Source organism: Ictalurus furcatus, chromosome 13 (genome assembly GCF_023375685.1).
Source record: "Ictalurus furcatus strain D&B chromosome 13, Billie_1.0, whole genome shotgun sequence".
In the NCBI taxonomy this organism is placed as follows: domain Eukaryota; kingdom Metazoa; phylum Chordata; class Actinopteri; order Siluriformes; family Ictaluridae; genus Ictalurus; species Ictalurus furcatus.
The window spans coordinates 5,471,821-5,496,775 of NC_071267.1; the positions used below are offsets into that span (position 1 = coordinate 5,471,821).

Sequence of the window (24,955 nt, forward strand, 5' to 3'; positions counted from 1 at the left end):
GATTTCTGTAGCTCCTGAAACACAGCGAAAGCTGTTTAATATTTCATCCCCCTATCCCATCTTCACTACAGGCTTCTGGTTTCTCTGTTATATCTGGCTGCATACATACTTCATCCTCACATTTTATTGGCCATTAAGAAACAGTGTTGTGTAAAAAAAAAAAAAAAAACCAAACAAACAAATAAAAAAATACATCTATAAATATTTCTATTTTCCAGTTTTCCGTTTAATTGCACATATTTGTGTACAGATACATAGCACCACATTAACTGGTCAGCGATTCAAAAATATGAATAACACTTAAGCACATTGAGATGGATTGTGTATGACATCCTAATATGCTCGACAGTCATTAAAAAAAAAAAAATGTTCGAAGTATATCCAGAAAAAGACTTTAGTGTAAGAAACTACTGAAGCCAGAGGAACACACTGTAATTTGGTCAACAGATAATAGAAGTATTAGAAATACTGGATGCGAAGCAACAAAACATCCATTGCACATATGGCCGTGTGACATATTTATCACTTCCAGTTGTAATACAATAGATTTATAAACACTGTCCGCTCCTTTATATAAAGGTATAACATAAAGGGATGTAACAACTTTCATAGGTGTTACTCAAATATTATTACTTCAGTGCCTGATTTGAACACATCCAACATGAAATATACACAGCGCAGCCCTGTAATGATTTTGCACACTATAAAATAAATTCTAAATTCTAAATCAATCAACCAACACAGTGAACACATTCTTATAACATTATATTAACCTCTAATCACTTTCTTAAATATCTCATAAAATCTGAGAATAACCCATATTTCCCATGTAAGATGTGTTTTACATTGACTTTAACTCTCACAAGGCCTTTCCTTTTAATATATAATAATACACCACATGAAATGTTTCCAATATTAATTCCAAAACTGGGAACTATTCTAGTCAAGCAAACCAGGTGATAGTTTTTCAACACAAAATCTCCACAAAGGCACTGTCATTACAATTCTTACTTTTTTTCTTCCAGGGTAGAGGTCACACTTTATGTTCCCAAACCAAATAATGCCAGCAATTTATATAGGCTTTGGTTATGAATGATGATGTTGCATTAGTTGGTGAACTGTCTCTTTACCTGGACTAAGAGCCAGACAAAACAGCTGTAAGTGTAAACAACTGGCTAAATAGCCTAACATTACTGGTAGGAACTGGCTACCCTAACATCCACAGTGATATGTTGTAGACCTTGGTGAGTAAGGCCTTGTGTCCATCCTTACATATTCTGTCATCCTTTAGGTCCTGGTCAAGACAATCGTGTAACATGAGGTTAGAGAAATAGTCATGGAATAAACATGGAATTTCAGTCCACACACTTCTAGAGAGACCTGAGGAAATGCAGAGACAGTACTGCCCACAGTTACCACAGATTGGTTTGTGGATCATTTCCATCATGCCCTAAACACACAGAAACTAAATGTCACTTGTTCTTGTTCCAAGAGCCAGATCCCCAAGTGTAGAAAAGAAGTCCTCCATTTCTTTTTCCAGGAGCCGATTACGGTTTTCGGCATCCTCCCGGGCCCTTTCTGAGTTCCTCAGTTTGATTTCTAGCATTCTTTGTTTCTTTCTTTCCTGTTCCATGTCATGCTCTAATCTTTCCATCTGGACATGGAGCAGTGCACTTGACTCTTCCAGCCTGCAGAGTGGAAAAAAAGGAGTCAAGGAAATTTTAACACAATAGATCCTTTTTAGAGACAATTAGGAGTCTTAATTAGGGATACAGTTATGGATGACTATTTAAAAGTGTAAGACTTACTTGTTGATTCTGGTTTCATAAACCAGTTTCTGACTCTGCAGTTCCTCTTTCAGTGCTGCTACCACACTGACCAATGATGAGGAGCTTTCATCATTATCCTCGGCCATGACTGTGATGACTGGCACTACATTGTTTATATTGGTGTCACTGCTGCAGGTTGACACCATATTGCCACTAGCATCCTCTTGCTCTATGTAGTTTACTTCATCCATTGTCGGTTCTGGTTCAACAGAATTTTCATCTGACTCTGTCCTGTTGTCTGCCTCTACGTTGTCACTTCCCGACACTGAGATCTCGCAAGATAAGGTGGACCACTGAGAGCTGTCTACACTGGGAACACTTCCAGGGCTTGACGAGTATGTGACGTTGTCATAGGTTGACAGTCTTTGGGACGACCCAGAATCCTTTGCACGTTCACCTGTGGAAGTACGACGGTGCCCTCTCAATGATGAGAGTCCGTTCATGAGCCAGTTTCCACTGGAGACATTGCTCACATCTGCTGATGGACCAGCAGTTTTGGCAGGTTGTTGTCGTGGTGAGGAACCTTTGAAAGTATATTTCCAGGAAGGTAATGTTTTGGCTTGCTTGCTTGGACTGATTGCTGTCTCAGCTTTTCCTTGAGAGACTGATTTAGGAGATGGACCTGCTGGGATACCATCCAGGGATGAGGTACTACTGCTGCTGGGGTTGTCACTAGTGTTGGGGTTCTTCCCAGGAGGTGTCAGGCTTTGGAGATCTTCCTCAGAGATCCAGCCAACAAGGTTGGACTGCTGGTGGTGCTGGCACTGAGGTCTCACCTCCATGGAGACTTCAGGAGCTTCAAGCTCCTGATCAGGATACAGCTGATCATGTTTGCTGATAAGTACAGTCATGAGATGCTGGACCAAGGAGGTTCCTGCCAAATGTAATGGGAAAATTTCTAAGGAGCTTTACTTCCACACTGTCAAAGTAAAAAATACTACAAACTATGGTCTGAAATGAAAAGACTTTAGTGCAATGTCTGTCATCAGATCAAATTTAACCCTGAGACACAATTAGAGAGGTAATGAATTTACTTTTTCAATTGATGACCAAAGCATACCTTCCATGATAGCTACTGGGTCCTCCATTTTAGGACGAAGAATGTTAGGTCCAAACACAGTGGCCAAGTTCTGTACACTCATTTTGTTTTCACCCGCGTGTGACTGTACTTCATCGAGGAACCTAAACGTTCAGACACAAGAAATATTTTACTAGGCTGGGGGGAAATTGGTTCAGTATTTTACTTAGCTCCTAAAGCCTGTACTATGGACATACTTGCAAATATATTTAAGGAGGTTGTAGTTAGCAGAGGGAAGAGTCTTCACTTGCTGCCCTAATTCTTGTAGTCCCTGTGAATAGTGGTGGCACAAAATGTAAACGTGCAGCCTTGATAAAGACTATGTTGCATCACAAGGTTAATTCCACCACAGCAGTTGTGACAGCAATGTCTACATAACACCACAACTGTCCATGCTAGCAGCTCCTTGTTTGGCTAAAGGGGATAGTTCTAGCAGATCATTACTGATAATTACTTACCTCCTCTTCATCTTTGGCCAGAAGCTGAGCACAAGTAAGAAAATCGTCATACTTGCAGAAGGGGATGACTGGCTCAGGCAGCTCTCTGAGGTAGAGCTTCAGCAGGGAAGCCACAGTGTGGACATCAGTGTTACTACAAATAGTTTAAGTGTTAGTCGTGATAGTTTATGAACAGTAGTCATGAACATTAGAACATTCATTCATCCATCTTAAGTAACCATTTTGTCATGATCTGGGTCATGATCTCGGTAACACTGCGTGTGGGGAGGATATATACCCAGGTTGGGATGCCAGTCCATTGCAGGACACCATGAACACACACATTCACACACCTAATCATACCTATGGGCAACTTAGCAAAGTCAATTCAGCTGCTGGTGCAGGGGTGTCCAATCTTATCTGCAAAGAGCCGGTGTGGCTGCAAGTTGTCGTTCCAATCAAGCAGAAGCCACACCTGATTCCACCCGTTTGATTAGTTGATCTCGGCTTACAGTAAACTATCAGGTATGGCTTCGGCTTTGTTGAAATGAAAACCTACACCCACACCGGCCCCTTCTGGATAAGATTGAACATCCCTGTGCTGGCAAGTTTTTGGGATGTGAAAAGAAACTAGACAACCCAGAGGAAACCAGGTGGACATTGGGGAGAACATATGAAACTCCACGCAGACAGTAACCCGTAATCAGGATCTAACCAGGGACCGCCCAGTCATTACTGTCAATATACATACAATAAATATAATACAAAATTATAGACAAACAGCATAATACATACAAAGACTATCCCGTTAGCACAGACTATATCTTTTCATTTTATTGCAATCCAATTGATTACAAAAATTCATTCCAAAATATCTCCGTCAGTTACTGGTGATAAAAATAGTAAGAGATACTGATACACAAATTCTGACCCAAAAATTCTGTACCTGTCAAACTGAGGTTTCTCTCCACAGTCAAAAGCATCCTGAAGCTCTTTGACCAGGTTGGCCTGACCTGGCATCCTGAAGAGACCCTCCTCATCGAGTCCTCGCTCTCTAATAAAATTCACACACTGCTCGACTAAAAGTGGGGCAAGTCGAACACCAAATTTTTTTTCGTACTGGACTGTGTCCTCCAGGCCTTGTCCAAAAATTCCTATCAAAAATAGGACGAAACAGAAGACAGCCTATGCTATTACATTTGCAGTTAAATGTAAAGAAATACGTACCCTTCAATATTTGGCTAATACATGCATGTAAATTCTTTAGGATATTATGTTTCTGTAACACAAATATAATATAAGGCCTCATCTAAACAGCATTTTAACAGCATTTGAAAAATCCTGCGAAAAACCTGCTCTTCTTAATCTGATGTACAGACCATACTTCTGATGATACAGCCGGTGTGCAGCACCGTTGTCAAAGTTGTCAAATACTGGGCAAAAATCATAGTAGTTCAAAGAGGAACATGAACTACAAAAGAACAACTGTTCTTCAGGGACAAAAAATGGCATATTTTTGATTTTCTTGAACATCTGGTCATTGGTTTCCCATTCCTGTGTGTCGCATAGTGCTCGTCTTGACGAGTGAGATAGAAATAGCACGCAGGCACGTTGACAGAGTCTGATCTATCAAAGATTAAAAGCAGACGGAAAGTTTTAAAATGAAAAGTTACGGAAAAAGAATGGATTAGAGATGTAGTCCTTATTACGTAACACACCGGTTTATTCCTTTGAGGAAAATCGGCGGCTGGCTAATGAACACCGTGGCGTCAGTGCTATTTCTGTAAGTGGGGAAGTCAGAAACATTCCTGACACTCGCTGGTAAGAGAATATCTCTCTAGTCCTACTTGGAATATACGCTATATTTAGTATACATGAGATCTACATTTTAATTGTTGTAGGTCTACAAGTCCAGCGCCACTAAGAATAGTTCAAATGCGAGCAAAGGTTCAGTCTTCATTTAAGTTTTAATTGCAAGAAGCAGGATTTGTTTGATATGATATACACACAGAACATTACAACCCTACGCGGATAACACAATGCCGCTATCTGTATCTGTATCCATGACTGTACAGATGACATATCGGCTTCACTTTTAAACCCCTTTCACGATGTCCATCCGTATACAGTCATTGATCTGTATCCATGTAGGGCTCCAGAGATTTGTATCTGTATTCAGATTTAAAGCAGAGGAAGGCATGACCTAAATCGGAAGGGTTTTTGTGCGGTCATATTTGTTTATTTGGTTTCCTCTATTTCCCACGTTATAATTTTTTATTTATTTATTTTTTTATAAAAAAAAGAGTGCCTTCTATTTGTGTCTGTTTATAATTTGGTACTATCCCTATTTCCTTTCATAAAATACAGTAGTGTGTATTACATGTCTAGTTCACAAAACATATGTTAAACTATAGATACCTTAACTTGCTATTAATACCATAGTACTTGAAACCTAATCTGAGGATAAGGAGTCACCATCACACACTAGTCTGTGAGTGTGAGGATATTCTAGTGAGGAAAGACGTCCGACATTGTATTGTTTGCCAGAAATCCATTTTAATGAATTTAAAAGGGCTCGGCACACTGGTGTTTTATTTGATAAGTGCATATAAACAGATCATACAAGAACCCCCCCGTCCTCCATGTGCTTGGGGAGTCTGCCATATTTTTCTTTAAGCAATGGCTTTTTTCTGGCAACTCTTCATTTTAAAGTGGCAGATACTCTCTCATCTCTGCTGTGGATCTTTGCAGCTTCTTCAGTGTTATCTTTGGTGTCTTTGCTGAATCTCTGATTAATACCCTTGGTGAGTTTTGATGGGTGACCTTCTCTTGTCAGGTTTGTAGTGGTGCCATATTCTTTACATTTTGTAATAATGGATTTAATAGTGTGCTGTTGGGTGTTCAAAGTTTGGAATATTTTTTCCAACTCCAGCCTGATCTATTCTTCTCCACAACTTTATCTCTGACCTGTTTGGAGAGCTCCATGGTCTTCATGTTGCTTAGTGGTGTTGCAGACTCAGGAGCCTTTCAGAACAGGTGTATTTATACTGGCATCATCTGACAGATCATGTGACGCATTCATTGCACACAAGTGGACAGTAATCGACTAATTTTGTGAATTCTGAAGTTAATTGGTTAGACCGGATCTTATTTAGGGGTTTCATAGCAAAGGGGGTGAATACATATGCACTCACTTTTCAGTTTTTAAATTTTTTTTAAACCAGGTTTTTAAACAATTTGCACTATTTTGTTAGGCCCATTACAACATAAAATCCAAATAAACATCCATTTGAATTCCAGCTTGTAATGCAACAAAACATGAAAAACACCAAGGGGGTGAATACTTTCCCAAGGCGTGTAATTGTGTCTGGTTTTGGTGTTTCTATTTGTTCTTTGTTTGTGACTGTATGACTCTGAGGGAAACAGGATGTTTCTTCTGTCTATGCTGCTGATGACAGTTTAGAGGAGCCTCAGTGTTGACTTTCTGATTTATTATGTTTTGTTGACAATGGCAGGATAAAAGAAGGGATTCCATGATGGTAGAGATACGAGGGAGTAGGGTGTCTGTGCAACTTCTAAAAATATTATTTTACAAAGTAGCGTGGGACGGATACAGATGGGAGAAATTTTCCACTAAATGACTACTGAAAAAGTAGTTGTAAGGCACACTTCAACCACATGACATTTTGCAAAACCTCAGGTACTGTCATGTTCACCATGGACAACCATCCCACCCCCGCCCCCCGAGACCACCATATATACTATATGGTGTTGTATTTACACTGGGGGTAGTTTTGGTTTTCATGTTGAATTCCCCTTGCCTTACCCTGTCTTTCCGTAGTCTAGTCCATTGTTTAAGTTTTTATAGTTTTTGGTTATTTTTTGGTTGTTTTTTCATTAAAGACTGTTTGCACTTGCATCCAACTTTCTGGATTTCATGATGGGTACTATCGGCATGTATCCGCTGAAGAAACTGGGACCAGTTTACCTTCCATGGCTGTGGTTTCCTGATACATTAGAGGCATTTTTCTGCAGATCAGAATAATTAAACAGTATATATGCATACAAAAATAAATTTTAGAACCAGGATAAAGCCAGGAATGAGTAGTTACTGTAGAAAAAGAAATGTATAGAAATAAATTATATTAATTAGTTTTGCTCACTTCATTACAGTAGTAAAAGATTAAGCGTGCATACACACTTAATGTATAATTTGCACATGTACATCAAGTTTACTTTTTATAAATCTCAATGAATGTGTGTGGGGAATGGCTATTAATGTGTCTGTTGGAGCACAGTTATAAAGACAAGTTGGCTGTGATCAGGTAAGCAGGTTACCCCGGCCTCTCTGTTTTTGATCACCAGAACTATTTTCTCTAGGTATTTACCTCCTCCTAAAGGAGCCCATATGACTCGTCTGATCGCCTTCACCCAGTCGTCCACATCATTCTGGGAGTTGGCCATGAGCAAAAAGGTCTCATGGCTCACAGGGGTCTTGTCTTTTTCACCAGCTGCACCTGAAAAACAGATTAAACCGAATATGTTAGAATGGCAGTACACACATTAGATTTGACTTTTATTTTATTTACACATATTATAGCAAATGTATGTAATTTATATTTCTGAAGAAACTGGAACCAGTTTAATTTAAGACACATTTTAATCCACATGATGTGTCACCTTTACTATGTCTTAATCTGCATTGTAACTGTCCTTAAAAGTGCTATTTATTGCTTTCATAAATCATCAATCACAAATCCAATGTTCGAAAGAATAATCAATATATCAAAAGAAACATCCACATGGTCTGATAATCAATCACACTGATGTAAACAATAATAAATAAAAAATAGCCTAAGTGTGGAGCTGATCATTTACTTGTACATTAAAAAGCAGGTTGATGTATCACCACCAGATGGCTCTGCTCTCCATGTAAAAGGTTGCAACACACACACACACACACACACACACACACAGAACCACACACACACACATTATTTGCATAATTTATTATGACAGTATAATAAATTTACAGTATATTATAATTACAGTCTATCTATCTATCATGTAAAAACACGACAACTTTTATTCAGGTAAAAGGGCTACAAAGAGAATCCCTAGTATAACACTGCATTTTCTGGACATTCAGTCAGAAATCTATAGCAATTTCAAATCAAAAAGATCCAGCCATCCATTTTCCATATCGCTTATCCTACATGGGGCCATGGGGAGCCTGTAGCCTTTCCCAGGGAAGTTAGGGCACAAGGTGGGGGGCACCCTGGACGGGGTGCCAACACATCACAGGGCACAATCGCACACATTCACGCAATTTAGAGATGCCAATCAGCCTGCAACGCATGTCTTTGGATTGTGGTGGAAACCAGAGTCCCCTGGAGCACGGGGAGAACATGCAAGCTCTGTGTACACAGGGTGGAGGCAGGAACCCCCAACCTTGGAAATGTAATGCAAACATGCTTACCACTAAGCCACCATGTCCCCCAAAAGTAACACACGCCCACAGCACAGACCCAGAGTTGTTCATTTCTCACTGTGTTGAGGCATTCGAATGCCATCTGTCCTCTGTGAGTATTACATAATGCACACACACTCACAATGTGTGTGATGTGTTGAGAAATTTGCAATGTAATTGGATTATATTAGCTCCAATCGACCTCTTACAGTTCATGCATATTAGGAAAGTGCCAGAATTGTACCATATCAAATCGATATTTGGTGTGCCCACCCTTTGCCTACATAAACTGCATCAATTCTCTTGGTTATACTCATGTACTTTTATAATCAAATTGGCTGGTAGATTATTTCCAGCCTCATGCTCAGTGATGTTTCATCTGAAAAGTGCTCAATTACTACATTCATTCATTCATTCATTCATCTCCAGTAAATGCTTTATCCTGGTCTGGGTCGAGCTGGATCCGGAGAATATTGGATATGAGCTGGGAACACACCCCGGATGGGATGACAGTTTATTGCAGGGCACCATTTAGAGCCACCAATCCACCTTCCAGCATGAGAGGTGGGAGGAACCCAGAGAACCCAGAGGAAATCTACTGGATATGGGGAGAACGTGTAAAACTACACGCCATATATTTTTTCTTTAACATTATATTTTTTGGAAAATTAAATATTGGACATCTAAAATTTTGGCTTTTAAATTCACACACTAAAGCAGACAACATCAAAAATGCATAGAACAATAAAGGATGCCTAAGACGTTTATACATACCTCATATCTATAATAACAATCCTTCTTGTCTTATAAAGAATGTTTATTTGTAAAACTGAAATCATTGTTGTATTACCTCAAACGCTAACATACAGTTATAGTGCAGAATTATTATTTTCATTCACACGGAGTGAAAAATATTGAACCCCAAGCATGGGAAAAGCTTTCTGTGTATTTCCATAAATATTTGTTATACTGATACTAATCAAGATAAAATATGAGATATAATGGGTATTTTAAAATAAACACTACAGTTGTATGGATGTAATGTCAAAAGAGACGGTTCATAGGTCATCTATTGCTGCGCAGTAAACACTTCTGTAAATATTATTAGAAATATTAACTGTACCTTGTAGTGATTTGTTCCTTCTTCGCTTGCAGCAGTTATGCCCCATACTGTGCTGGGTGAAGACCTGGCACAGTTCTACACAGGGACCATGCCAATCACTGGAGCTTGTGTCCCTCGTACCCCAACCCAAAATGGGTATGAGTCAAGCCGGCTCAGTAGAAACCATTTGGAACTGTTTGTGCCAAATCATTTTCATGTAAACGTCGAACAAGAAGTCTTCATTCACAAGCCATTACTTACTTCAATGGACTAGATAGTAGTTCATGCAACCCTTTAAATCAAATGCTGTTTGCTCTTGTGTGTTGACGCAATCTCCTCGGTCAATCCTTTTCAAACAATCGCTTAGCTTTAACAAAAGCGTATAAAAACAAAAACGGCAGACCAATCAATCCAAGAGCACTTGACTGGATGACACCCCTTTTTCCCCGAGCCTGTCCTGGAGCTACTGTCTTTCGTTTTCTGCTGAAGCATTTCCTCTTCTCGGTCATGTGAGTGTTGAACGGGTTAAGCAGATGCTTCACTGTCACAGTTACACTCTGTAAGTTTAAAGCCTACGTTTTGAGGGAAATTCCCGTCAGCCTGCTGGCTTTTCCCACTGGTTTCACCACCCTCTCGTCACTGGCACCACAGTAATGAGCAGTGCCATTGTTGCTTATATTCTATGCATATTGATGAAACAGACTCCCCTCCCTGGCTTGTGCTTCACAACCATGTAAAATCTGACTTCCTAAAACGTAGCCTGGCTCATTGTCCAGAGGGCATAACTTCTCAGGAATAATACTTAAATAAATGTTTTGAACTGAGAGAGGAGTTTCAGTAAATTATGTGTTCTTACTATTTTGATTTATGAAGTTTTATATGAAAATTTTATATGAATTTACTCAGAAGAATGTCTACATGATTAATAAAAATAGATAAAACAAAAATTCACAGGCTTTCACATTGGGTGAAAAATGGTTTATGAATTGTTGAGGTGGATAAGTTGGCTACAAGGTGATGCGAGCAGATTTTGCAAATATATCATAATGCAGTAATTGTGTATTTTAGTCTCCTCATGCCTAAAATTACATCGTACCATAGTATGTTTTAATAGTATGTTTAATTAGTGTACTGCCATAAGCAACTATATTATGTATAGTGGTGTACCCTCATTTACTATTATTTAGTACAGTAGTTGGCAAATGCATAGGTAGCTAGCTATTTATAATCACTTCCCATACCTAGTACTTAGTGTATGCCTATACCTAGTAAACTGAGTTTAAATTCAGTTCATGGCTATGATTCAGAGGCGTTTTTGGGATAGGGGTGTATGGGGGGGGGGTTATTTGTGGTTTGGACCCCCCTGATACTTCCAAATGCTTATTCATGGCAGGTTAACATGACACACATGCAGTGCAGCAAAATGCGCTACAATGATATCCATAAAAGTTTGACAACATTTTCATTACACTTCATAACAGAAGTATCTTTTAATTGTCTTTAATCACATTTAGTGAGAATTTATATATTGATTTAATCCTGTTTCTCAATCAGGATCATGCATTTTTCCTGTTTCTGTTCGAAAGCTACTAACCAGCTAGATGCCCTCTGGGCGTAGGACTATGGAGGTATCAGTTGATGAAGTACTAGGGTATTACTGAGGACTTTTTAAAGGTAAGATATCCTTTTCCTCATGTTATTTGAACCATTTTCAGTGAAACCATCATAAAGGTATTAATTACTGTATGTTGATGGTAGATTGTGACTTTAATAATTAATTACCATTGAATGTTTCTACTACTGTATGGCATCCATCTGAAATGCACGAGCATGTCAAACTTATCAGTTTAACTGTATAGTTCATGCAGTGATTTCATTTAATATATTAACTCATCCACATGAAATTAACTCCACTGTATGCCACTGCTGTGATTGGCTGGTGTTCTTTTGAGTGCGTAATCTTACTACCTTTCCTCACTATGTTTACATTGATGGAAACACTCAACAATTCACATTCACATCTGTCCCTTTTTTTTCTGTTTAAGAAATGCACATACATTTTGCAAAACGTTTTTTAGAAACATGTACGGTGTTTATAATTCACCATTTACTCATGCCATTAGGTTTTGCTTTTAACCTCACACACGGAAAATAGAAGACAAGTTAATATATCGAGTGAGGGAGAGTAGCATTAAAAGCTTGTGCTGGTTTTTAGGCTGGAAGTTAAAGAGAATATCTATCTGTGTGTGTGTGTGTGTGTGTGTGTGTGTGTGTGTGTGTGAGTTGAAGGGAAAGAAACTGATGCAGAGCCAGGAAATAGTGTTAGCAACATCTGTGCTTTAGTTTAAATTGACTTTGTTCATAGTGTGTGAAAATGAGATTCAATCTCTGCAGCACTGGGACTACTAAACATATTCCCTTTCAGATATCACTGCACATTTAATCATTCCTCGAGGCTTACACTGTATATTCCAGTAGGACTACTTTGTACTATTGTATCATTTCACACTCTACAAAAACACAAACTGATTCTTTTCGAAACATAGAGGCTATTAACACCTTTTTGCTTCTATTACAATGATGATATTATATAATCTAATCATTGTCGTAGGTTGACACATATTTTGTAATGCTCATTGTGGTACCCAGTGCTCAGCATCCACTGTTTAACTCTAATTATTATCATCATCTTTTCCCCTCAGTGTGGTTCTTAATCACTGTCTCTCTCAGATTGGAATACTCAATATAATCTACCGATCACATCTGACCAAGGTCCCTTCACAAACGTATGGAAAAAATAAAATAACATTTATATTATCTGTGTCTGTTTGTAGGAATAAACACGATGGGGCCTGCTGTTATAGGAAATTAATCAATAACAGAGAGGTGATACAGTTATAAAGCAGAGTTGTTGTTATCATCCCCCAAGTTGATTATTTTCCAATAACAGCACACCCTAAATTGTTTATTTCTTTATATTTCAGCATTTTTTTTTATATTTTAAAGAATGACACCTCATACATTTTTTTTTGCTTTTTTTTGTTATCAGTTTGTATTTGCTAGTTGCAATTAATGTTGTTAGTTAATCCCTTTTACCACCTTCATTTTAAGAGGCATAAACAGTCATTCTCTCACCAGCTTCTCGTCCTTTCTTTCTGTCTCTTGAAATTAAAATGACAAAAAAAAGAAAAAGAAAATGCAAAACATAATAAATAATAATTCAAATAACAAATAAATAATTATCTTACCGAAAATGTCAACATATCAACAATTATTCACATTCTTAACTCTATTTATGTGGAACGTTTGTCCTAAAGTGTTCATCAGAGATGTTATTATAGACAATTAATCAACACTCTTTGACCAAACAGAATGGAAAACCCAACAGTGGTGAGGTATAAGGTACATCAGTTTGGTGTAATTATTTCATATATCTCAATTGGTCTTTTTTTTTTTTTCTAATAGCATCCAAAGTCTACTTTTAATATAATAATACAGTAATAATACATACAGTAAGTTATAAAGGTGTTTGAATAAATTGACCTTATTTGCCACTATTACAAATGTTAACAGATTTGCATCTCAAAATATAACCCTAGCCTCTTTCTTATTGGATGGATGCCCTGTGTTTGGCATTGGTTGCTGTTTCACAGCAGTCTGCACTGCTTTATTGAAAACTGTGAAATAAAATAGTTTTAAGTGGATTACTAAAGGAAAAGAAGGAGATTGTGTAAGGTGCTTTCACACGGGTTTAGAGCAAATTCAATATGCTATAAACACTGATAGGGTTTGTAGAGGTTGAAGTGGGTTAGCTGATTTCGAGGTGTGTATTAACAGTATACAGGTGTGCTTCAGTCATGGTAGCCTGGCAATGTGTTTGTCTTCAAATGAATGCTTAGACTCTCAGAACGGATGAATGTCATGCTGTGCCATATTTACTCATCATAAATTTAACACACATACACACATGACTACAATAAATGGGATGAGGAGTAAATGTGTTAGTCCATTATAGCCTTTAATAAGTATAGAATCAGGACAAGACTCTCCTGTCCATCCTCTTGAGTCTTGGAATTCATGACACAGCATGGCAATGGTTTGCTTTCTACGTGTAGTGACAAGGAGGAGATCCACTTCTGCTCCACATAGACTTTTTACCGGCGTCCCATAAGGCTCAGTGCTGGGTTCTCTTCTGTTCTCCCTCTCACATGGGTTTTCATATCATTGCTATGCTGATGACACTCAACTCATCCTCGGTCCTTTCCTCCCTCCGACACCCATGTTTCCACACAGATCTGAGCATGTCTGGCAGCTCATCATCTGAAAAGTAACCCCAGCAAAACCAAGCTGCTGTACATCCCTGGAGATGTCAAGATCTTGTGATCTCCCTGGACAACTCTCAGATCTCACTGTCTGTCACTGCACACAACCACTCGATAACCAATGTGAACCAACTGTCCTTCTAGCCTCACATAGCTAAACTGACACACTCATGCCGGTTCCTCCTCTACAACATTCGGAGGACCCAGACATTTCTTATCCACAGAGGCCACTCAGGTACTTGTTCATTTTGAGAATGAATTGGACCTCATTCCTGGCAGGTCTGCATCTGTGTGCCATCCAACCTCTGTAACTAATCCAGAATGCAGCTGCAAAATTTGTTTTTAATCACTCCAAGTTCTCCAAAATATCCCCATTGCTATGCTCCATCCACTGGCTTCTTGTAGCTGCCCACATCAGTTTTAAAACACTGACGCTTGCCGAAAAAGCCAAAAATGGCCCACTTAGAGAACTTACCACGCTGTACTGATCCTCGCTCTGATCCTCTAGCACTGCTCACTCTCAGGGAACAAGGAAGGCATGCATCAAGGCTCTTCTCTGTCCTAGCACCTAGGTGGTTGGACAAACTTCCCCTGGCTGTCTGAATAGCAACGTCACTAGCTTCAACAGCTTGAAACGAAGACTAAAGACCTACCTTTTCACCAAGTACTTAAATTAGCATGTTTTTTAATTAAAAAAAAGTAATTGTTTGTGTACCTTTTCATACTGTACTAACTTCTCCAACAGGATTTTTTGACTGATGGTTCTCTCAGTCCGTGACCTAGTCACCTAGCATGAGGATGTGTTTTTGATAGAGCCTATGGAGCACTTCTTTAAGTCACTCTGGATAAGGGCGTCTGTCAAATGCCACATATTGTACTGCTTATCAGCATTGCAATGATGGCGAAATTGCTCAAACCTCATGTTCTGTTTACTAGAGCCCAGTGAATCATGAGGGCATTTTCGATTTTATAAGAGAACAGCAATGTATGTTTGTTTATGTGTTGTGTATCTTCAGCTCATATATTCGCAATATTCCCATGCTTGAGGATGTCCTGAAGGCTGCTATGTGTGCTCAGGTGGGAGAGATTGTGACAGTGACTAAAATCACCTTTTTATTTCATTTTTCATATTTACTCTCAGGGTAAAATGACCCGAATGCAAAATAGACCTAGCGCAATAAACTTGATTATTGTTTTCGATTGTTAATTAATTATAGAAAAAAATAGGTTTCAGACCATCGATTGCACACCATGTTAAAGGTTTTTTTAATATTTAGGTTTATATATTTCTTTCTTACCTGGGACAATCTCAAATAGATATCGGCCTGCTTCCTCAGGATTAGCTGTAAGCTCATTCACTTGGCTTCCCTTGAGTGAGATGCATCCCTGCAACGATTAAAAAACAAATCATTAGTATGTTTAAAAAGCACTGATGCTTTAAATTTAAACACATTTGTTTATGTAATGGTGTTGCTTTTACACAAAATAAGCATTATTGTTGAGCCTTGCTAACCTGTGAATTTGGTTTAATTTGACTCTTCTTATGGGTTGAACAATCACGTTAAAGAAGTGCCTAATCTATTCAGGATGATTTCCTGTAGAATTAGCATCAGCACCTCATCTAGTCATACACTATTCTAGCAGACATAGTGCTAAATCTATTAACATCAGACGGTGGCAGAAAATGCCATGTTTACACATATTTGCGATTAGTTCATTGTTGATTGTCATTGAGGGTCCATGATTTAACCAAACAAAGATGTCAGTACTTCAAGTTGCACAGTTGTATTTAATATAAATGCTAAATTTTATCACAGGGTTCAGACGTTCATTTATATCCAGATGTATCCTTGTTAGGGTCATGGTTGATCCCAACCCAGGAACACTAGGCATGAGACAGTAATTCACAACTGATGGGAGAAACTCCACACAGAAAGTAAATTGAAATAAGACTCAATCTGGAAACCCTGAAGCTGTGAGGCGTCAACGCTACCTGCTGTGCCACCATGCCGCCCCTAGGCTTTAAACTGAATTACCAGATTTATTTTCTGTGGTCGTTTACATTTACCCATTTCAAAGTCATGTTTATCTAAAGATACTTTAAAGCACGACAGAATATAACTTCAGTGCAAACAGAATAAGGTTAAGGATCTTGCTCAAAGACCCACTAGCGGCACTCTGACTGCCCTAAGATTTTAACTTACAACCTTCCAGTCACAAGCAGGGCTAAGCTGTGGCCAGTTGTTTGGTTTGAATTAACGAGTATCCATCCATCCTCTATACCACATATCCTTTTCAGGGTCACAGGGAACCTGGAGCCTATCCCAGGGAGCATCGGGCACAAGGCGGGTACACCCTGGACAGGGTGCCAATCCATCACAGGGCACAATCACATACACATTCACACACTACAGACACTTTGGACATGCCAATCAGCCTACCATGCATGTCTTTGGACTGAGGGAGGAAACCGGAGTACCCGGAGGAAACCCCTGCAGCACGGGGAGAACACGCAAACTCCAGGGCCACAGTGGGAATCGAACTCCTGACCCTGGAAGTGTGAGGCGAACGTGCTAACCACTAAGCCACCGTGCACCTGAATTAATGAGTATGTTGTTGATTATTTGGCTGTTAACAATTCAAAATCCTTGCAGATTAGATAAAACAGGTGCAGTATGAAGATGGGCGCTCCTTTTATCACAGCATGTAATTTCCCTGCACAGCTCACCACTTGGAATTCTATTGATTAAAGGCAGGAAAGCAGACTGGCTTGACATTTACGCACACACCCTGGGGAGTGAGGCATTTGTGACTGGTAGATTATTGGCAGGCTCTGATGAGAAGAGCTGTCTGTCATGCACTTCACGCAGGCAGAATGAGTTGCTTACAAAAACCAAATGTTATTGATTGGGCCATAGAACACTGACAGTTGTTAATGTCTGTATTTGTATTCTGAGGAAAATGTCAGTCATCTGGAAATGGTGATGGGTATGTTCAACCCACTGTCTGGAGCAGAATTACACAATTTATATGTGTGGTGGATGTATCCCAGCAGCTACAGCCCTCATACAGTACATACTGTAAATTGTGAATAGCCACCATGCCACAAAGTGGAGTGCTTCATAATTTAGATTATAGCTTCAACGTCTTAAAAGACAGAGGAAAAAAATTAGTACAGAGCCAAAACCTTAGCTCTTCCCATTTCCCAGTCACCAGACATTAGCATATGACAGACAGTAAAAAGCTAATATTCGCAAAAAGTAAGCCATACACAAACCCCCAAACTATATCAAACACATTCTTGTATAAAAAAAACACAATATCAAATGCATTTTTGTATAAGGACAACCTATTTAATTTGGTCCATTTAAAGTTTCCTTCCAAGCCAAAACAACAAATAGCTTTACACTGTATCCAGAAGTACAATTTTAGCTGTAGTTTGGAGTGGTACAGAGTGTGATAATACACAACCTTGCTAGATAACCAAGCTGTGTTGGATGTCTTGTGTGATAAGCTGCCCATTATCCATTTTATACCATTGCCTACCCTATTAATTGAGAAGCACCAGTTTCATCTATTTGCACCAATAGTGCAGATGCAAAGGTTTACCGACAAAAATATCTCTAGTTCATTTCATTTTCAACTAATTTTATTTGTATAGCACTTCTAACATCAGGCACTGTCACAAAGCAGCTTTACAGAAATGTGGAAATTTAGATGGACAGAAAAAGCTCTAGTCTGTCCAACATACCGGAGGGTTTTTTTTTTTTTTTGTGATTCTTAAGCCTGATCAGGCACCTTCTTTAGTCACAATGCAGTGTGACAAGAAAATGTTTAGAGGGAGCAAACTAGACATTCCTATTCCTCACTCACGCCTCACAAGACATGTCGATCTGTCATAACTGCAATATTATCAAACTGAATATAAGCATAAAATGACAACGTTATGTTTTTCCAGAACACTCCCACTTGTTTTCAATGGAACCAGTATCCAGGATCTGCATGCGAGCTCTAGAGTCAGTTGATCAAGGGGTTGTCTCACTCTGACCCATTCAACAAAACCAACCTCCATCAGTTATCAAAACCTGTCAGACACCTCTCATTGGCCCAGGACATTTTCCTAACCTGCTTGATACCAGGTTCCAACTTCAGGTGTGGCACATGCTTGTCCAAGTTTACCTTCTCAGCAGCCATGAAGATAGAACCAAGTACCCCATCTATAGCACACTGTACCTCTGAATATCCACTAGTGTCAGAATGAGTATTCTCATACTCCAAACCTACCCTCCCAATGTTCATTATACCAGATCCCTCTGACAGTATAGCTTTAAAAACCTACTTTCAGATGTGAATTCATTAAGTATAAGATATTCATGAACCATTTAAACTTAGGCAAGCTCATGCTGGTGCCAATGCTCTTCCAAACAACACTGACGGATTTAGTGAGTGCAATCAACTCACCTTGGGAAAAATAATGAGTGTGTTGAAACCTCTATGGGGATAATGCAGGATTCCAGTAGCTGTAGTGATTATTACCGGCTTTGAGACGTAATGGAAAAATTGGATTAAAATGTTAGTCACATGCTCTGTGATGACTTGTCATGGTGTATTCATTCTGTTATCTCAGGAGAGTATCAGGAAAAAAAAAAAGAAAGCCAAACACAAAGCACACTAAACCTTCTGCAAACATGCCTAGTTTAGTGTATTCCTCAAAGACCAGCTCAAAGTTTGAATACAGACCATTAAGCAATGCTGCCCTTGTCTAGACCCCATCGATCAGATTACCAACTTATAGAAACCCTGCAGAATACCAGACCAGGTCAGGGACCCATAATTTAAACAAGATATCTGACTAATTACTGTGTCAGACACACCTGAATAGATGTGTGGCTGAGAAGGGGATTATGGCAAACGTCACTGCTCTGCTTGTGCATTACAACGATTAGATCTTGGCCACGTTTGCCATTTTTGACCATGATTCTGAGAGGACAATGCTACAAGCAACAATTAAAACTGTAGGCATAAATAGGCACTCATGCTTCACACTGTAAATACAAGAGCTAAGCATTTCAAGACCAGTGTCCTCAAGAAGTTATTTGGTAAAATATCTACTGAGATAAAATAACTCCAGTAAACCCATTAGTCAGGATGTTGGAATTTGACAGTCTAGCACTATGTCTAAGTCCATGTTTCACCCAGTCATTTTGTATGCATCTCAGTCAACTATCAATTATTTCCTACAATATTTACCATGTCATTATCTCATCCATCTGCTTATTACTAGATGTGAGCTTTGCTGTGTTGCCCTGAATACTACATAGATGCAAAGACATCCCTTGACATCAACATAACTGTTTAACTGTTCTATACCTACAGTACAATGGCAGATGGGACCCATGCCCTGCCCTGCTTTCAAAAACCTGCCTTTTATTCATCAAGAACAATCTGTTTAAGGGTACAGCTGGTTAAAGACAAATAGGAGGACCCATTGAACACTGACAGGGAAACCTTTTTTAAAGTGTTTAACACCTAGAGCAGTAACCTTGGGCTTTCTCAGAAACAAAGATGGTCTGAGACTTGATGAGGTATGGTTTACATTTCAAAGGGTAAGAAAGGGAACAGATATCTATGTTTCTATGTGCTGTTTCAGAAAAGTCAGACAGCTCAGACACTGAGGGACATTTGTACACACAACATGTGGCAAGGCTGTTGATCTTGCCACCTATTCATCCATAGAAGACAACATCGACAGTAGTACAGCAGGTCCCACTGAGCAACAAGGAGCTCTTTGTACATTTTGGGTTGAGATTCCCATTTAAAAAAGATATAATTAAAATTTCTCAAAGGGGGTTTGGTTAGAATTTGCAGGTAAAAAGTAAATAACATTTTAACGAATTGCTCAATCTTTAATCTTATTTGTCATACATCCCGTGTATAGAAAGCCCTGCTGCAAAGAATCTACATTTGCTAACAGAATTCATCCACATACCGTAAGTTAGGTAGCTAGCTAACCTTCCATTTGCTAGACAATAGTTTTCTCATTTTCTCCTTTCCTATCTCAGACAAATGTTTTTTCACAGACCTCGGCATGCCTGCAGGATATCTCTATCTTTATCATGGATAGCAGCTCATCACCTGAAACTAAACCCCAGCAAGACTGAGTTACAATTCGTGCCTCTTCACATCAAGATATTGAGCTTATTTATTTATTTATTTATTTATTTATTTAGCTCATGATGTAAACATGATTTGGTCATACACTGTCTGCTTTACAACATTAAGATGATCCAGTGCTTTCTCTCCATTGAGACCATGCAGGTCCTTGTTCAGTACCTTGTATCCAATGGACACATCCAAGGTCTCCCATAACACCCCATTGTTGTAGTCTGTTTCCTTTGCTGTATCAATTCTTCTCTACTTGTCCACTTCTTTAAATGCTAGATAATTAACTAGATTTAACCTGCCATTCACACAACCATATAATATAGAACAGAGATTTCCAAACTAGGCTCCGTGACCACGTGTTGGGTAACTTGATTTACAAATGGGGTCACAAGAGAAACTCACAAACCACTCTTTTGTTTCCGTCACAAGCAGACAAGCTACATATAAATGAGTAGAGTACATGTTATATTATTTTAGTCTTTTTCTGTATATTGACAAGCTGTACTAGCATAGTTCAGCAATAAAATTGACAAATGTCCATCTATGTCCACTAAACAAACTAACATTGTGTCTCAGATCAAATGCTTATGGATGATTCTAGACTGTTATTGAGTGTTAACACTAACTGGTTTTCCTATTACAGTTAGTGTTTGAATTTTAAAAACCTGGCATGTCACCTTCAAACCTACTGTACCAAAAGGTTTGTTTTGGCACTATCATGCCATCTAGTGAATATCGGTTTTAAATCTTCTGGATGTATATAAGATACGCAGAGAGAGAACAATGACGCTCACATTGTTGCTGCTTCTGCATGCACTTGCAAAGTAATGCCTGACTTATAAACCAGGCTCAACTGCTTTTTTCCCAGGCCGTATCACAACATACCACAACACTTCCCACTAGACTGGTAAATCATGAAAAGAATATTCCTTTAGTCTTTAGTCACTTGTGTTACACATATGTACAGTATGTTACTGACATAATAACATGTTTAAATGCTACAGTAGGCCTATATTATAAATCTGGAATTAAAAAAAAAAAATGTAGAGTGATCAAGGCTTGGGGTCATAAAAATTCCTAATGTTTATTTGGGGTCGTTTGCCCAGCAAGTTTGGGAACCCCTGCCAAAGAATGTGCAGAATAAGAATAATATGTTACAAGTTGCAACATGCAATTTTTTTTTTTAAAGCTTTTGTTACCATAACCTGGGCAAGATGTTCATCAGATTGTTGTTCAGCTTACAGACACAGTTAACTCAGTTAATTACCACAGTAGCACACTTATACACTCACCTATAACCTAGTTACGTAGCTTACATGTACCGTAAATCTCATTTTATGGTACATTATGGTCACTCAGGCTTGTTTCTATATTTGTAGTGTATACACTTGGAGAGTAGCACGTTTGTGGTTTCTAGATGGAAAAAAAAAAATACAATATTCCTGAAATATTGTTGAGTCTAGGTCCATAATTATAACACACCATGAGCTATACTGTATATTTCAACCTGCAGTCCTGCTGTGTGTTTTTTTTTTAAATTATTATTATTGCACTTGGTCATAATTTTAAACTTAATAATGCTAATAAACAATATTTTTGTTTACATACACTAATACTGGATGCTTATATTAATCTGGCAGTCAGTATGGATGCATTGTACATGTATCCAAAGCAGTTGTGCCAATCATTGTTGGGATACCTACAATGTATGACGGTTTATCCATTGCTTTTTTTGTTGTTGTTGTTGCTTTATCTGCTCACATGCCTTGCAGGATGCTCCTGCAGTTGTTCTGGCATGCTTTACTTTCTTCAAAGTGTGAATCAGAGAAAAGTGACTACATTTTTGTGCCAGACCCAAGTTTGAGTGGGGACCCATTGAAATTATTGAGTAATAAATGTGTAAAAAACTGTCTTACATCCTGATCTAAAGTAAGGATTCAGCAACCTTTCACCCACCAGTGTGCTCCCAAAATGTGTTTATTTAATTCATATACCTGAGGCTTTGTTTCCTCTTCGTCCTTGTAGAAGTAGAGATAATCCGAGCGCAGCACGAACCAACGCAGCTGCCAGTTCTTCATGATGCTTCTCTGCTTCTTGAGCCAGCCTGCCTTCAGCACTCCCTCATGAAGGGCTGGAGATGTAGAACCACCCGAGCCATGGCTAACCTCGCTCATCACCATGCTCTTTGACCTGGCTAAAGGTAAAGACAACAGACATCCACTAACTTGATGATTTATTCTCAACTTAAGATGTTTTGTGCAGGTGAAGATTATACTATATTATTATTATTATTAACATGATTATTTTGACCATTAAACAAAAGTACAACTCATATTTTAAATTACATTAATTATGTTCAGATCATCCATCCATCCATCTTCTATACCGCTTATCCTTTTCAGGGTCACGGGGAACCTGGAGTCTATCCCAGGGAGCATCGGGCACAAGGCGGGGTACACCCTGGACAGGGTGCCAATCCATTGCAGGGCCATTATGTTCAGATCAATAAAACATAATTATGCCACTTTCTCTTTTATTTACACTCCCATCTATGCACATGTCCTTAGGAGGTAAAGGGTAATTCTTTTCCTTGCTTGCTTTAATATAATATAATTATTTTGTGAGTAATTAAAATAGAGATACAGTATGTTGGGTATTTTGAAAAAGATTAAAACTGTATTGCTTTTAAAATAATAACAGATGGGACCTGGCAATGAATAATGAACAGAGCATAAAAGGTTTAAGCTACTGTGGTAATATACAAGATATGTGAATGAGTTTAAAATTTTGATTCAAATCAAATAACTTACTGGTCACAGTGTTCAAATCCATAACATTTTTGTGTAATGATTAGATTTATTTGGCTAGCACAGCAACCCGATTTTATACTTCACAGTTCATAAGAATTATAACAAGAAAGTTAGTTAGATTTCATATCACTGAAATAATAAGGAAAGCTACTATGGCTAACACCGCCCCTCAACCTGATCTTAATATATTCCCCTACGTAATGCATTGCCTCTTGCAGGTTCCTGTAAATGTACAATTGTATAACCATGTTGACTATACAGATGTGCGAAATTTGTGTCTAGAATGTGTGCTAGTAACCCTTAGGTAGGTGTTTTATAACATCTGTCCAAATATCGGTGCATTTTATGTCGTTGATTCTCTTTTCAACCCTAATAATGCCTCAAGGGTATCATTGAGTTTGTAGTGCAGGTCTAATGGTGCTGTATATTGTCCAGTTATGTTAGACAAGATTATTATATCTGCTCACCTTATTTAATTCCAGCACAAATGGCTTTATTATTATTATTATTTTTTTTATATGTGAGTGGCTAAAAAAGTTTGATAAATGTATGGTATGGCAACAGTAAAACAAAGTACAATTCAGCACACTATATGGCATGAACTGTTGGTTATAAAAACCGATGGAATATTTTGAAATGAAGTGGATCTAAGAGCCAAAAACGCACCATGGTCTATATCAGTAGAGCATAATGTTAAGGTTAAAACTATTTCAGATTTTCTAATTATGATATAGTTACTTACTGATATATCAACACCACTGTATTTGTTATACAGGCATTTAAGAAATCACTGTAGAATAAGCCATTAAAAGAGACATATCCCGATATGACAGTTAATGGAGAAAATGAGAACTGAATTGTTGCAGTTATGAATGCTGCATTGAAAGGCTGCACTCGCCTGAACCACAGGGACTCTAAGGACAGACTCATCATGTATAATTTATGGAAATCAATCCTGCACACAGTATGCATGTTGCCTCTGGGCTTTAGACAGTCGATCAATGCATGTGTGGCTTTCTAAAAGAAAACCTTTTTTTTTCTTCTCCCTCCCTTCTTTTATTCGACACTCTAAGTCGTGTGACTCAGGAACGGTTGGCTTTGATAGAAACCTGGATATTGCACCAGTATTGCACAAGTATCACTTAAGCATTTATTGAGAGCATTTAAAAAGAAATTGTCTGGAAAAATGCCTTATTAACATATTGTGTGTTGATATTTCGATACGTCTGTTCTGTCTTGTGCACAGAAGGAGTTTGAGGAAACCAGACAATGTTGTAAACAGCCTTAAAAAATTTAATAAATGAGATGCATTGCTGATCGAAATTTCATTGTGTGTGTGGGTGTCTCTGTGTGTGTGTGTGTAGTATCACCAGCTCCTGAGTACCCTTTCGGCAGTTTGAGTTCTGGATTTAACACATTGCTTATCAGTTGTGGTGAATTATGCAGTGAATTAATGCATGTAGTTTATTTAAGAACCTATATAATAAGCAGTCAAGTCTGTGGCCTACTGCACAACATTTACTGAACTATGTAGGTTCAGCCAACAGATGCATTGTATATGTATAAATTTCTATTGTATATAAACACTCAATGTCCACTTTATTAGGAACACCTGTACACATGCACATTCATGCACTTATTTAATCATCCAATCACGCGGCAGCAGCACGACCCAAAATAAATCATGCAGATACAGATCAAGAGCTTCAGTTAATGTTCACATCAAAGATCAGAATGGGGAA

At 38.4% G+C, this 24,955-nt stretch overlaps 2 protein-coding genes across 4 annotated transcripts in view; both read right to left on the bottom strand.

The window, feature by feature from the left end:
* Window positions 1–105: 105 nt before the first annotated feature.
* Window positions 106–16,708, bottom strand: si:dkey-191m6.4 (rho GTPase-activating protein 22). 2 transcript variants are annotated; one of them, XM_053639253.1, is made up of 8 exons: window positions 15,537–16,708; window positions 7,733–7,861; window positions 4,291–4,498; window positions 3,366–3,498; window positions 3,105–3,178; window positions 2,890–3,011; window positions 1,809–2,703; window positions 106–1,688 (listed from the first exon to the last, which is right to left on the bottom strand). In XM_053639253.1, exons 2-8 carry the CDS (start codon window positions 7,806–7,808, stop codon window positions 1,466–1,468), a joined length of 1,731 nt encoding a protein of 576 aa, XP_053495228.1. In that variant the 5' UTR covers window positions 7,809–7,861; window positions 15,537–16,708; the 3' UTR covers window positions 106–1,465. The 2 variants fall into 2 exon arrangements, with proteins under 2 accessions (XP_053495228.1, XP_053495227.1); XM_053639252.1 differs by lacking the exon at window positions 15,537–16,708 and adding an exon at window positions 9,938–10,605.
* LOC128616633 (rho GTPase-activating protein 22-like) overlaps window positions 15,002–24,955 on the bottom strand; it is a 15,058-nt gene continuing 5,104 nt past the window's right edge. The window contains exons 2-3 of one of the 2 annotated variants that reach the window (XM_053639256.1): window positions 22,398–22,597; window positions 15,002–15,624 (exon numbers count right to left, since the gene is read on the bottom strand). In XM_053639256.1, coding sequence (XP_053495231.1) covers window positions 15,505–15,624; window positions 22,398–22,597 — 320 coding nt within the window. In that variant the 3' untranslated portion in view covers window positions 15,002–15,504. Of the gene's footprint in view, window positions 15,625–22,060; window positions 22,598–24,955 lie in introns of those variants that run through there. The other variant, XM_053639258.1, reaches the window with a different exon arrangement.

Bases quoted from the DNA above. Each gene is read 5' to 3' on its own strand.
- si:dkey-191m6.4 (XM_053639252.1), bottom strand. From the start codon at position 9,983: ATGGGGCATAACTGCTGCAAGCGAAGAAGGAACAAATCACTACAAG. The intron at 7,862-9,937 runs GTACAGTTAATA...TCTGTTTTTCAG, and splicing joins AAGGAACAAATCACTACAAG to GTGCAGCTGGTGAAAAAGAC. The intron at 3,499-4,290 runs GTACAGAATTTT...AACTATTTGTAG, and splicing joins GAGAAACCTCAGTTTGACAG to TAACACTGATGTCCACACTG.